We start from the raw sequence: 15,336 nt of genomic DNA on the forward strand, positions 1-15,336 counted from the left end.
TCATCGACATCACCCACATTGACTACTTTAGTGGTACTTTGACCAACACTAGTATTACTGGTACTGGTACTTTGACCAGACTTAACTATTTTACTGGTATTTTGACCAGACTTAATTATTTCACTGGTACTTTGACCAGACTTAACTAAAGAACTGGTACTTTGACCAGACTTAACATTATCATTAACTATTTTACTGGTACTTTGACCAGACTTAACTATTTCACTGGTACTTTGACCAGACTTAACATTATCAATAACTATTGGACTGGTACTTTGACCAGACTTAACACTATTATTAACTAAAGGACCGGTACTTTGACCGGTCTCACTATTATTGACTAAACTGGTGCTTTGACCAGCGATACTATTATTAGGAGTACAATTTATTCCTGAGGCCTCAGATGAATTAGATACGTTAATTGAAACATTGATTTCATTATTACTGGCTTTGCCAGGAGCAGAGATGACCATTTCTTCAGACGGAAGATCAACAGAATCGTTGGGTGGACAAGGAACGTTGCCCGGCAGATTGGCCACATCTCCAGAAGAAATGGGCGGGAAATCAGCGGCCGGGGGAACAACATGGGGCGTAGAGCCCCAGACATTTCCGGTACGGCGGGAAGGGCAGTTACGGGCAAGATGACCAGCTTCCCCACATTGCCTGCATTTTCCATTGTAGGGACAGTCAGCAGCTTTATGGCCCATGATTTTACAGATAAAGCAGAATGGCTTGATACCACGATACCAAATACGCACAGGGTAGCCGTCGATGGTAATTTGTGCGGGGATTGGTTTTTCCATGGACATAGTAAGAATTCGCGATCCAGTAAGAAGATCTGGTCGCCCCATGAATGCTTGACGTTTACATAAGAAGACTTTCCCGAAAATCTTGAAGTCCTCGCAAAGGATCTCATCATCCCCTTCAGCGGGGTAATGATGGATGTAGACGAGCGTGTGCGGACGATCAGAATTAGTGACGCTACATTCTACGCCATCGAGATTGATGAAACCGGACTCAACAAGACTCGCCATATCATCAGGATCTTTAAAAGTGAGGCGAATAAGGCCTCCCGGAACGAACTGAACCGCAGATAGTTTATTAAAGTCGATTACTTTTTCTAACATTTTGAGAACAGCTGGTCTAGGGTGGACCGTAACTGCCGCCGTAGCATGGACAACACAAGTTCTAGCACAAATTAACATTTTGAAAAGGAATAGGAAGAGAGAAAAAAAACAAAAAGGAAAGAAAGGAGAGAAAAAGGACTACAACAATTGCCAAAAAAGGCAAAAAACCCACCAAGTTCAGCAAAGCTGAAACCTGGATGGGTTCCCAACAAAGTTCGGACCCACCGAAAAAAACCAAAAAAGAGATGGGTGACCGAAAACAACAAGACAAAAAAAGACTGGCGTTCCACTCCCGGCAGGTACTTAGCACAGTCGAATAAATTGAAAATGAGAGAATACTTACAAAATCCTTGCCCAAGATGAGGTTTCGGACCGACACTTTCCCTTGCAAAGATGAAATCCCGCGTCAGGTAAGTAGGGCGCACACTGTTTCGACCTATGTGGGCCTCATCAGTGGTCGTTTGTGATGTTTATGTCGTGAATGAGTCGTTTGTATGGGGCGGGTAGTTGTTGACATCTGCCAAGCATCCTACATCGGTGAGACTGGCAGAAACCTCACAACAAGACTGACTGAACACAGACGGGCGACGAGGAAAGGTGATGTCAGCAATCACATTGCTGAACACCATCGACTTACCAACCACAACATTGACTGGGACTCTGCGCAATGCCTAACCTACAGCACTGACTATTTTCAACGACTGACTCTGGAAAGCTGGTTTACTAACTTAGAACAGACTCCCCTAAACAGATGTCAACAACTACCCGCCCCATACAAACGACTCATTCACGACATAAACATCACAAACGACCGAAAAAGAACAACCTAGCTTTACCGACAGACCGAAACAGACCAATCACGACCGACTTACGTCACTTGAGTCTTACAGCCAATAACATCACGGCAAAACCAACCGATCATTTCACACGAACTGGAATAAGAACATTCTACTGACAACAATCATTCACTTGACTCTGATGATGACTTCCGCACAGGTTGTCGAAACGTCAGTCACTGCCACCGACAACAGTCCTTCTCAGGACTACACTCACCCGGACGATCAGACTACACCTTCACACAAAAGATTTCAGCAGCATAACGCCGGGGAATAAGTAAACTTTTGGACCCAGCGACACCCTCATCTCGTTTCAGTATTTTTAAAGATTGAACGTGAACTCTTTTTGTGTGAAGGTAAGGTTCCTTTCCAAGCTCAGTTAGTTTTGGTTTTGTTTTTAACAATTAGGTACTCTACGGCAATCAAGACAGTGATACAGTTGTGTATAATAAGTTGATCTCACCAATCACTGCTCGTTACATCAGGGTATTGCCAGTCACGTGGCACAACCATATATCCCTCAGAATGGAGCTCTATGGGTGTCGAGGTATTTCATGAGATTATTGTCTGCTGTTGAGAAAAAACAGCACTTTAGTGTTTCGAATGAAATCAGAGTTTGGAGACGCGAAGCATAGGTGTAGAACACCTCTGGTGCTTAAGAACGAAATTTAATGAAGTGACATAACCAAAAAAGGATTAAAAAACTGTACCTAGAAAATATTAAATAAAAAACTCATAAGGAAATCTCCTTATGGCCGAAATGTTCGAATTCATGTCAAACCTTCTCCTACGGTTTTTCTAAACTATTTTCCTTTCAAATAGGAAAGAGAACCTTAGTATCTTCATTCACTCCTACTCTAAATCTGTGAGTTTTTCAAAAGCATATGCGGGTGTCTCGAGGTAGGGGTTTAGAGTCCCAACTCTTCATAATTCTCAGCGTTTAGTTTATGATCTTTGATGATGCTAAAGATGCCTCTAAAACTTATGCATGATTTATAATTCGTACATTTCTGCAATCTATAATTGTACAGACCCACAACAACATGGAATCTAATTGTTTTAGACAATAGGGGAGCAAAATTTGTCATTAGTGACGTTATCTACGCGTCTGTCCTCAACAATAGAGAGATAGAGCCAATCAAAATACGCGTATAATTCAGCTTATCATATAAATCATAATAGATTAGAGTGAAGCATTGTCGTTTTGAAAGTGGCAGTCAAGCACCATTTCTTTTTGTTTCCTTTCTGATCAAACCCATTCAGGTTGTTCCTCACCACTTGGGATGGAAAGTCAGGTTATCTCCGATAGTCAAATCACTGCCTCCACCCAATTGAATGATCGCCATTCCGCAAAATTTGCGCGGTTAAAACTGGGTGGCTGGGTGGCTGGTAGAGCTGATCATAAACCATGGCTTAAGGTTGATCTTGGAACTTTCTCAACTGTGACAAGTGTCGCAACTCAAGGAGTCAGGCGAAATTATTGGACAGCTAGTTACAGTTTACAATACAGCGATGATGGAATAGCCTTTTATTTTTACAAGGAACCTGGAGAAACTTTACCAAAGGTATATACATAAAGTGATTGAAATGTTCATGGCTCACCTTTGCATGCTCATGTGATTATTTCAGTCCAAGGTGAGTTTCGTGAGAGTAGTTACTAACTATTTTATCGCCTTTGGCTGCATGCTATGTTGAAACCTTTACTTCATTACACAGTGGTCACGCAGTCTTCTGCTCTTCTTATACCACTCCTAGATGTCAGTAGTCTTAAAATATGCCAAAATTCGATAATAAGTGACTCTATAGCTATATTATGTTTCATTTCACAGGTGTTTAAAGGAAATCTAGACTACCAGTCAGTAGTTTCTAAAAAGCTGAGGCAATCAATCACAGCTCGTTACATTCAATTCAAACCTTTACGCTGGATCAGTCATGGAGAAGTCGCAATGCGAGCCGAAATATATGGTTGTCTAGGTATTGTCTAAATGTTGTCTTTCCACAATTGGCAGTGATGTCGCAATCTGATTGGTTAATTTGCCGTTGTCGATATAGGAGTACAGACTAATTTCCAAGTTAATGCTTCAGCCCTGCTGTCCCATCAGTTATCAGACTTACCTTTCGGAATCTACAAATGTCATTTCTAGTGTAATGACTTAAGACTTTACAATTAAAAATGCCTTTTTTCTCGCGAAAGGCAAGTTCGTTCAATTGAAGTATGCTTTATAATTTGCTCGTAACCGAACTGCAAGTAATTGTAACGATGATCGCGTGACGCGATCATGAGAATCCTCATGATGACGCATTTTTTTAAGTATCAAAACGTGAATGGCATTTGTTTTTTCTTTTTTTGTGCTTGATCTTACCTAAGAAGTCTGATAACTGATAGACTAGTATCAAAATTCATTCATTGCAGAATGCGCAGTCCCTCTTGGCATGGAAAGTAGCTCAATATCTGACGCGCAAATCACCGCTTCCTCGCAGTTGGATGGAAACCACTCCGCAAAACAAGGCAGGCTGCATTTTCATGCGAAGAGAAGCAGAGCCGGAGGATGGTCGGCTCTCACAAATGATACTGGCCAATGGCTTCAGGTGGATTTTGGTAGTTACACTCGAGTGACACAAGTGGCGACTCAGGGGATGAACGGAGTTGATGAGTGGGTGACCAGATACAAGTTACAGTACAGTGATAATGGAGTGACTTACAAGTTCTACCAAAAAACTGGAGACACTGCGATCACGGTATCGTTTTTCCTCATTTTATCAACTAAGCTAACTTTTAATGGACATATTTATAACATAAATTAAAATATACATCTGCAAATACTGTAACTTTAATGCTTGCACGTCAGTTTGAATAGGAAATAACAACGGTAAGGAAACCACAAAAGCACTCTGGTGACTAACCTCGTTGTTGCCCTAATTCTTTAGTTGTTCATGATTACCTATTATACAACAACAAACATATGAAACATATGTGTGAACTGCGGTTATGAGACGTATATGAGCACGATCCTTCGCAGTAAAGCACTATTTGAGCAATAGTGAAAATCAGACCTGAAAAAAATTTCAGGCCTGTACGGGATTCGAACCACTGACCTCTGCGATACTAGTGCAGCGCTCTACCAATTGAGCTAACAAGCCAACTGGGAGCAGGCCATCAAATTAATTCGACATAAATCCGTAGATGATAAATCAAACAACAACAAACATATGAAACATATGTGTGAACTGCGGTTATGAGACGTATATGAGCACGATCCTTCGCAGTAAAGCACTATTTGAGCAATAGTGAAAATCAGACCTGAAAAAAATTTCAGGCCTGTACGGGATTCGAACCACTGACCTCTGCGATACTAGTGCAGCGCTCTACCAATTGAGCTAACAAGCCAACTGGGAGCAGGCCATCAAATTAATTCGACATAAACCCGTAGATGATAAATCAAACAACAACAAACATATGAAACATATGTGTGAACTGCGGTTATGAGACGTATATGAGCACGATCCTTCGCAGTAAAGCACTATTTGAGCAATAGTGAAAATCAGACCTGAAAAAAATTTCAGGCCTGCTCCCAGTTGGCTTGTTAGCTCAATTGGTAGAGCGCTGCACTAGTATCGCAGAGGTCAGTGGTTCGAATCCCGTACAGGCCTGAAATTTTTTTCAGGTCTGATTTTCACTATTGCTCAAATAGTGCTTTACTGCGAAGGATCGTGCTCATATACGTCTCATAACCGCAGTTCACACATATGTTTCATATGTTTGTTGTTGTTTGATTTATCATCTACGGGTTTATGTCGAATTAATTTGATGGCCTGCTCCCAGTTGGCTTGTTAGCTCAATTGGTAGAGCGCTGCACTAGTATCGCAGAGGTCAGTGGTTCGAATCCCGTACAGGCCTGAAATTTTTTTCAGGTCTGATTTTCACTATTGCTCAAATAGTGCTTTACTGCGAAGGATCGTGCTCATATACGTCTCATAACCGCAGTTCACACATATGTTTCATATGTTTGTTGTTGTTTGATTTATCATCTACGGATTTATGTCGAATTAATTTGATGGCCTGCTCCCAGTTGGCTTGTTAGCTCAATTGGTAGAGCGCTGCACTAGTATCGCAGAGGTCAGTGGTTCGAATCCCGTACAGGCCTGAAATTTTTTTCAGGTCTGATTTTCACTATTGCTCAAATAGTGCTTTACTGCGAAGGATCGTGCTCATATACATTACCTATTATGTTAAGCGCAACTCTGAAAGTAAAGCTGGCAAAACAAACAAACAAACAGTAGATTAATGTATCACAATCACAATAACAAACCCTTCCGTATTGGAAAACTTGCATGGTATTCAAACCTCTATTCAACTCTTAATTAACTGTGACGTTTGTGACCATTTTAGGAGTTAAGGGGAAACCGAGACCGTGACGAGGTTGTGTATAATACACTTCGTCCGCCACTCAAAGCACGGTATGTGCGCATAATCCCAACAAAGTGGAACAAACATATCTCCATGAGGATAGAGCTCTTTGGATGTCCAGGTGATCGAAAACGATTCTTTCTTTTAAAAATATTCTCCTGATGGGTTAAGGGGTTGCTTTGGAAATTTTTTTGTTTTTAACTGGAGGCAGTTCTCAAGCTGGAAGCACTATGACTTAAATAATTTCCCAACGGAACTGGTGTATAACTAGTTGTGTGCGTTTGCAACCGTCAACCTTTTCTTAGTATCCACTCTCCTTCTCATTTGTCATGGCATTCTTACAATTGCGATTCTGAGAATTTAGAGTTCAGATTTAACAATATCCCCTGGTTGATCTTTTCCTTCTCCTCGTAACCTTTCCATTTAACAATGAGGTAAAGCAAACTCGCTTGATAGTTACTCATTGGAGTGAATAGATTACATTTGGGGTTGACTCAAATCTGTCGCGGCTATTTGTCGTTAACCCATACATGGACTAACTGACGACCCAAGATCATTCAGTTATGGATCTACTATTTCATATCCAACAAGTCGTCAGGTTTGTTCGAAAAATTACACGTGAAAAAAGAAACATCAACCTTCTCTGCTGATTTATACATTTTTAATCATGACACGATGTAACGTTTATCGAACAGGTGTAAAAGGTCTTCTTTCAACCGTAGACAATATAATTCATGGGACGCCTGCATAAAAATGACAGTTGTTAAACTTATTCCAATAGAAAATTAAGGAATAAGTAAAGTTCCTTAAGTTTCCCTAATCAATTACAAATTCGATACATTTATAAAGTGGTATGTCCACAAATAAAACCAAAATGTTAATGGAGGAGAATGGAAGGAAATGGTGGAAAGGTGTCCTCAGCATTCTGTCGAAAAAAATGACTCGAGTTAAGGAGGCTCGAAAGGGTTTTCCACAAGTAACGGCAAGTGCCAAATAATAAAAAATATCAGGATTGTCAAACTTATCATCAGGGTAATGTTTGACATCTTTATAAAACTATTTAAGTACAATTTTTAAGGGTGTTAGTCAGGCTTTATCTGTTGCCATGGCAACAAAACAGTGGTGCTAAAAGACCCTCTAAAACTCGGTTTTTGAAAGATATCTCATAAAGTAAGTCGGTGATCTTTTTTCTTTTTTTTAAATTTCGTAAACATCACATTCTCTATCTATACAAGTGATATAAAAAAAAACTGTTTAGTAGCACTTGAGCTATTTTGGAAAATTCTGTTACCAGATGTAAAAAATTTTTCACCAGATAATTTTTTTAATTATCTTCACAAACACGTAATGATGATTATTATTTGTACACAGAAAATCCGGGTTGGTCACAGAGCTAATTTTCGAGATACTAGCTCATCAACTTAGCAAGCTTTATTTTCGGTTTTTGCAATACGCGACAAAAAAAATTATTTAAAGAGCTAAAGGAGGATGGTGAAGTTGACGCCGCATCAGCAAAGTCGCGACGAGTGCGCTCGGTGGGTCTTACTTTATTTCGCGAAAATTAAGTGGATATCTCCGAGTGCTGCGATTTGTTTCTCGTTGACTTTGATTCCTAATAAAATGAAAGAACCGGGAGCTTTCCTAAACAACTCACTGGAAGATGGAAAGGAAAATTAAGTCATTGGTGGATCCACGATTGTAAACATTGACAGTTATTATGAAGAAAATGGAGAAGTATAAATGCTGCCATAAAAATCAACATAATTTTCAAGTAAACAAGACATAAAAAGATGTGGATGAGACTTTAATTCTAATTCAACCGCAGACGGTATAATTAAAATAAAACATTTATCCGAAAATTGTTAGAAAGATTGTTGATATTTACCTCGATGAACTGTAAATTACAACTAGGAAGAGAATGCAAGCTCATATTGGTTAAGAAAGGATTGCAACATTTGTTTTGTTTTCCATTTAAAACGAATTAATGAAAGTTCACAGTTATGACAGTGGCAAAGAGAGAAGCGAAAAATGAAGCCAAGGCTTGTTCATACCTCTAGTACCTCGAATACTTGAAATTTGCGAGAAAAAAATCTGTGACCTACAAATTGAGTGATGTATATGAAACCCTCTTTTCCGCTAAGTTTGACACTCATGACAATCTGGAAAACGTCAAATCAAAGTCTTTTCACTCCAAATTCTTTTCACTCCTTCACTTCAAATTGCACACGAACGATTATATCGGTCAATCATGGTAAATGTGTATCACCGAATGAGGCCTTCGATCAAGCCATCTTCGTGGAACAACGACAAGATACCATCCAGACGTTGGATGGAGAGCTTCATCTTCCGACAAGCATGGTCCAGAAGCCGGTAGGTGCTGGTTTGTCCCACCAGTCGTAACGGTAAGCAGTCGTCTTAGTCTCAAATAATGACTTATTTTTCAGGAATGTGTAAATTTCACAAAACAATATGAATCCATCTTCAGGACGAACGCCTTTTTCACCGCAGAGGGCATCCGTCGATTAATCGCGCGGACGCGGACTTGTCCTCGCGAAGATGAGCCATTGAGCCAGCGGTATCGTTTAAAACACGTGACTGGATATAAAAGTGTGAGCTAAAATACGCGACTTTGCTAATACTGGGGTCAGAATGAATGCCGGGATTGGTCGAGCCAGTACCAGGTCGCTCAAGGGGCATCTTTGTTGTTGTTATTGTTGTATGAGATGCAGAGTCCAAAAGCTTCGTAAATTCCTTTAGATTTGTCTGTTTGCAAACCTTTTACTTTTTATGATGGGTCGAGGTAAACATTTATCTATGTGCAAATGTGAAAATGACCGCGGACATACCGAAAGGTACAAAATTTTAACGAAAACCTTTTACTTCTAATGCGTGTCTGGCAACCCCGAGAAATCGGCATATTGACATCTTAAATGTTTTTCCAGGGGAAAGCCATGGAAGTAAAGTTACCAATTGACTACCATTGAAAATCGGACAAAGGAAAAAGAACAGGCAAGATTGTATATCGAAACTGTGATGGAAACTGAAGATTTCATGAACGAAACGTTGCCGCGAAATGTAAATAACAGATTTTCTTTAATTTACGTGCGTGACTTACAGGATATCTCCGATTAGCATGTTCTCCTCAGCCCATCATAGCGCAAGAGAAGGTTGCAAAAATAAAACTTCTTAAACATTTTTGAAGCTTTCCGAGACTCTACGATAAAAGAGATCGAGGCGGTGTGAAACAGAATGGAAGGGAAGGTGTAAGAATTTATTACGGACTTCAGAGCGAACCCACACACTAGAAGCAAAAGGTGTTCGTTAAAATTTTGTACCTTTCGATTAATCGATGGATGCCCTCAGCGGTGAAAAAGGCGTTCGTCCTGAAGATGGATTCATATTGTTTTGTGATTTTTACACATTCCTTAAAAATTTCTAGTTTTCGAGGTACTAGAGGTATGAACAAGCTTTGGCTTCATTTTTCGTTTACTCTCTTTACCACTGTCATAACTGTGAACTTTCATTAATTCGTTTTAAATGAAAAAACAAAACAAATTTTGCAATCCTTTCTTAAATTATGTTGATTTTCATGGCAGCATTTATACTTCTCCATTTTCTTCATAATAACTGTCAATGTTTACAATCGTGGATCCAACAATGACTTAATTTTCCTTTCCATCTTCCAGTGAGTTGTTTAGGAAAGCTCCCGGTTCTTTCATTTTATGAGGAATCAAAGTCAATGCGGTATCAACTTCACCATCCTCCTTTAGCTCTTTAGATAATTTTTTGTTGACCTGTTTCGGCCAGAGTCCTGCCATCCAAACATTTTCCTACCTGCTTTCAAAAAGCGAACTTTCTATTTTTGTTTCTCAAACAACCACTTCCACTGGAAACAGTAGAGGTACACGGAAAATTACTCTCGCGAGTAATTTGCTTGCCTGTATCTTGGTATTCATTCTCTGCGGGGTCAAAAGAGCCCTTTCGAGCCTCCTTAAAATAAACATAAGCATGCTACCAATGCAGGAGTTATTTTTTTGGATATGTAAGTTGAAATGGGACACTGAGTAACTGATACTGGTTTCTGAATAACTGTTGGCAATAATAAACTGCAATGGTACCACGCCTCCTGCAGTCCCCTCCACAATCCTAATTTGAACTCGTTACACAACGCTCTCTCTCCAAAGTTGCGTGACAAGACCAAACAACGACCTGCTTGTAGGCTATAATAATGCCTACTGCCGCCTTTTCGTCAGAGATGAAGTCGTAATTATTATTCTGGCCGTAAAGGGCCAGAATCAGTAATTCCGTTTGGTTTTTCCTGTGCAAGAAAATGCCCAATAGGTCTTACGTAGCACTTTTTAATTGGTGTAAAGCAATATGGTGGACAAGGTTCAATTTTGGCTTCGAGTGTCAGTCAGGATTGAAGTGCTAGGCCAATAACCAGGCTTGTTACAGTTAAAACTTATCTTTCGAGTGAACTTGAATATCTTTATTTAAAGCACAAACCTAATATTGTGAATCACTTCTACTGTTATCGTAGTGAGGAAAACAAAAAACCTTGGGAACAATAAAAATTCATTGGCTGATCGTTTAAATTCGATTAATTAATACAATTATCTTATGTAGACATTTGCGATTGGACCCATCAGTAGAAAAATATAGCGGACGAAAGAACTATATTTTTCTGACAGAAAAAAACTTGTGGAAGTCACTACCACCTTCCTCTAATTTCTCTCAGTCAAGAAAACTTGCGGTCCATATAAATATATCGTTTCGAGGCAAAAAAACTTCAGAGGTTTGTTATTAGATGTAAGCAGGAGAATTCCTTGTAAACAGTCATCGCGTTCAAATGCAAATTTTTATTGAGCGACGTTGCATTTTTCTAGCGATTTTAGTATTTCCAAATTGTCCTGGATGGCAGCTATGGCGCGTTTTTAGTGTCAAAATTCAAATCCTCGTGTCAGACTTGTTAGTTTTCTATTCAAACTTCTTGTTTGACAATTCAGAGACGCTATTTGTTTACTAAACATCCATTGTTTCAATTCAAAGCAATATTTCTTCGATTCAGTCATGCTGTTTTTCTATTCAAACGTGCAATCCTTCGTTTTAAAAATGTTTTTCTACCACCCAAACATTCAGTCGTCTAATTCAAACATGCTATTGTGCATTTCAAATTTTCAATCTCGCAATTCAAAATAGTCAGTTCCGCAAGTAAAAATGCTATCTTTCTATTCCAATATGCAATTCCTTACCGCAAAACTGCAACTTGTCAATTCAAATACACTATTCGCCAGTTCAAACAGGCTTTTTGTCGACAGAAATACGCAATCCTTCATTTTGAAACAATCGTTCTGCAATTCAAACACTCTACTCTTCAATTCAAACCGGCAATTCTTCCATTCCAACGCTTAATCTTTTAGGTCAGATCTGCTGTTCGACTATGGAGACATCTAGTTGTTTAATTTGGTAACCCTATTCATCACTTCAAATATTCGAACTTCTTTTCCAAACATTCAGTTATTCAATGCGAATATGATACTCGTCCTTTCCGATACACAATCCTTCAATTCAAACATTCAAACCTTCAACGCAAACACGCTGTCCTTCGTCTTCACCTGGAAACTAGCCCGGCCACGCATGCTTATTGGGAAGAAAGGCGAGAAAAGAGAATACGACCCTTATAGCAGGAACGGTGGAACGGTAGAAAGGTAGATTGGCGGTAAATGATCCCAACTCCTAAAACATGGAGCGGCGGAAAATGGCCCCAAATCCTAAAACACAGAACGGATGTCAGGGCATGTTGCGCGAATTTTGTACATAGACACTCAAGCGCTTGGCTTATTCATCCCCACGACGATAACGCGCGTGACCAAAATTAAGTGTTATTATCAATTTTTTTTCTTTTGCTGAGTGGTATGAATAATAATGAACTATTACACATGAAAGATAGCTGCGTTTTCGCGTTGTAAACCTGTTTAGTTACCTTTTGTTATGCTAAATTTGCCATGAGTTTTAGTCGCGGCATAAAAAGTTGCACAGCATGTGCCACTGGCATTAGAAAATGTGTTGCGTATGGCTTTCATAACGCACGCTGGAATCACTCTCCTATTTTTGTGCCCCAAGACGCCGTGGACCCACCAGGTAAACTGGCATTAAGCTGTCAGGCGCACGTTCTATAAAGGAAAGGTAAACACACATGAATAAAAAGGAAAGAAACGAAAACCTCGATGGTAAAAGGAAGGTACAAGTAGTTACCAGAAAGCGGTGGTAAATAAAATAGGGATGAAAGACTTTTGTAAAAGATAATAATGGAAACTGACCCGTTCTCGATGTGGTCCGGGATAGGATTACAGCGTGTGTTGTGAATACTGATAAGTGCCGTACACAACACACCAGTATCGAGGCAAACAATCCTAAATTTGGAGTGCTTAGTTATACAAGGAACTCCTGATGATAAAGGAAATACAAAATGAGGTAAGCTACGGGAGTAAAAGTCTGACTTACAAAGTTGTTACACTGAACTAATGAAATGAAGTGAACAAGAAAAGCTTCACCGAGTAACATGGCACATTAGGTAAGGAATAGTCCATTTAAATACAGTTGTGTGCTTGGTTGCCAAGCCTTTGAATGGGGCTGAGGGTGACCTTGTTATGATACGAACCTTGCTGCCTTTCAAATGTAAATCACTTTGTTATCATGCTAACAAGATACAGGTCTCTATCATGACAAGGTCTCCTTCAGCCTCACTCCAAATCAAAGGCTTGGCAACTAAGTACACAACTGTAAAATGGCTAAGTTGTTTCACTGAAATCATGAAAATGAAGTACACAAGAGAAGCTCAACCGATCTACACAGTACATATAGTAAACACTGCTTGCGCTTTAATACGAAAAAATAAATATTCAATCGGAAACATACCTGATTCATCAAACTTCTGATTCAACTCCTCAAGTTCTTGACAACAAAAACATTCGTCGGCCGTGCGCATAGCCTTGCAATGACCGCCGCAAAGACACCATTCTGCGTTTCCAATCCTCGAAGAATAATCGATCGGAACTTTTGCTTAATTTCTTCGCCTGAGCCGACTGGTTCTTCACCAGGATCATACATCGGCTCGAACTGAAAAGGCTGCACACTACTCATATTTGGGAAATGAAGGGCGAAATGCGCTTAGCTTTGTACTTTAATATGAGGCCTTCTCAAGCTGGTTCCCCACTGACTTCATAAACGACAACTGCTAATTATTTTGAGCCGACGGTCTTACAGGCGCAAAAGCGGGAAAAAGGCAACTTCAAATCGAATTTTCTCGTAAAAAAAAAAGGAAGTGAACGAAAATGAATATCGCCACTTTATCTTACTCCTCTAAAGCTAACTAGGAATGAATGCAAAACAAATACCAATTTTAGGCTTCAGTTTCCCTTTAACGCTCAATTAGTTAATTTGGTTAGGGCCTGTTTACTGGGCCCGCACTAATTGGCGTAAGCTGTTGCGGAGTCCCTGCCTGTCGGCGAAACTAATAAATTAAATTAACTGACGACCTAAGATCATCTAATTATGGTATATCCATGATATTATATATTATATCCAACAAGTTGTTAATCTTGTTAGAAAGATTACACGTGAAAAGAGAAACATCAACCTTCTCTGCTGATTTATACATTTTTAACCATGACACGATGTAATGTTTATCGCACCCGAATAAAGGTCTACTTTCAGCCATAGAAAAATAATTCATAGGACGCCTGCATAAAAGTAACAGTTGTCAAACGTATTCCAATAGAAAATGAGAGAATAAATAAAGTTCCTTAAATTTCCCAAATCAATTATATTTTTGGCGCATTTACAAAGTGGTATATCCACATACACAAATAAAACCAAATATTAATAGAGGAGAATGGAAAGGAAATGATGGAAAGGTATCCTCAGCATTTTGTCGAAAACTATGACTCGACTTAAAATAAAAACATTAATTTACAAATCATGGAATCAGGGTGGGAGGTTCTCCAAGTAGACCAGTGTAGATGATTGATGGTCCGTTTTCTCTTATAGATTGTATTTCACCAGTCGGTATGGAGAGTGGATTGATCTCCGATGGTCAAATCAGTGCATGATCACAACTGGATGATAATCATGGCCCACAGCGTGCCAGACTGAATGCCAAGATAAGTGGAATAAAACAAGGCGGTTGGCTTCCTCCAACAAATGACCGTGATCAATGGCTTCAGGTGGATCTTGGTAGTTACAATCGAGTAACACGAGTGGCAACTCAAGGGAGGGATGGCTATGACCAGTGGGTGACTTCTTTTGAGTTACAATACAGTATTAACGAAATCACTTTCAAGTCTTACAAGGTTGTTGGAAGCATTCCCAAGGTACGCAGCCTCAACTAAATCAATGTAGAGCTGTCCTGAGAATTATTGGCATCATTAAAAACTTCAGACATAAATTTGAACAAAATATTTCATAGCTTTGTAAATAGTTGTTTGTACATGCAATCAGGCTGAAAGCAGTCTTAGGAAAGAAAAAAGAGCACTTGAAGCAGTGTTAATTTTTTCGATTGAAGTGTAACAAAATTGGAAAGTAGGTTTCTGACCCAATGAGAACAAAGATTATGGTACATTGTAGATCTCAAGGCCAGGTTTCCAGTTAAAGAACTTCTCTAACAAGCGAGTATTTTCTTGAGCCATACAAGTCTCTATAAGCGTGTATCGTTCAAATATATCATAAAAGGCAAACGCATAACTCTATTCTTTTACTTGAAAATATTGAAAGGCCGCAGCCAGGATGAAACATAGTTGAAATTTAAAAACGATCTCTGGTGAAAATGTTTAAAAACTACGAGCTTTCGACTGCCGGAACTGCAATCTTCGACGGATTAAACGAATGACAAACAAGCGATGAGAGAATTTAAATAAAGGCAGGAACTTCGAAATAATGAGAATGTAATTGATTTTGAATATATGTT

At 39.3% G+C, this 15,336-nt stretch overlaps 1 protein-coding gene and 1 pseudogene across 2 annotated transcripts; one reads left to right on the forward strand and one right to left on the reverse strand.

Annotated features, from left to right (window-relative positions):
• Positions 1-1,657: 1,657 nt before the first annotated feature.
• Positions 1,658-15,177, forward strand: LOC148734846 (lactadherin-like). The gene is made up of 6 exons (XM_088752051.1): positions 1,658-2,510; positions 3,227-3,528; positions 3,793-3,937; positions 4,377-4,702; positions 6,354-6,492; positions 14,421-15,177. The coding sequence occupies exons 1-6, from the start codon at positions 2,489-2,491 to the stop codon at positions 14,480-14,482; spliced, it is 996 nt and encodes a 331-aa protein (XP_088608177.1). The 5' UTR covers positions 1,658-2,488; the 3' UTR covers positions 14,483-15,177.
• LOC148734847 (uncharacterized) lies at positions 12,477-13,553 on the reverse strand (annotated as a pseudogene). Its single transcript, XR_015999439.1, has 3 exons — positions 13,290-13,553; positions 12,627-12,818; positions 12,477-12,544 (listed from the first exon to the last, which is right to left on the reverse strand). The product of XR_015999439.1 is annotated as an uncharacterized LOC148734847 (transcript).
• Positions 15,178-15,336: the final 159 nt, after the last annotated feature.

This window comes from Stylophora pistillata, chromosome 3 (genome assembly GCF_964205215.1).
Source record: "Stylophora pistillata chromosome 3, jaStyPist1.2, whole genome shotgun sequence".
NCBI classification, from domain to species: Eukaryota; Metazoa; Cnidaria; class Anthozoa; order Scleractinia; family Pocilloporidae; genus Stylophora; species Stylophora pistillata.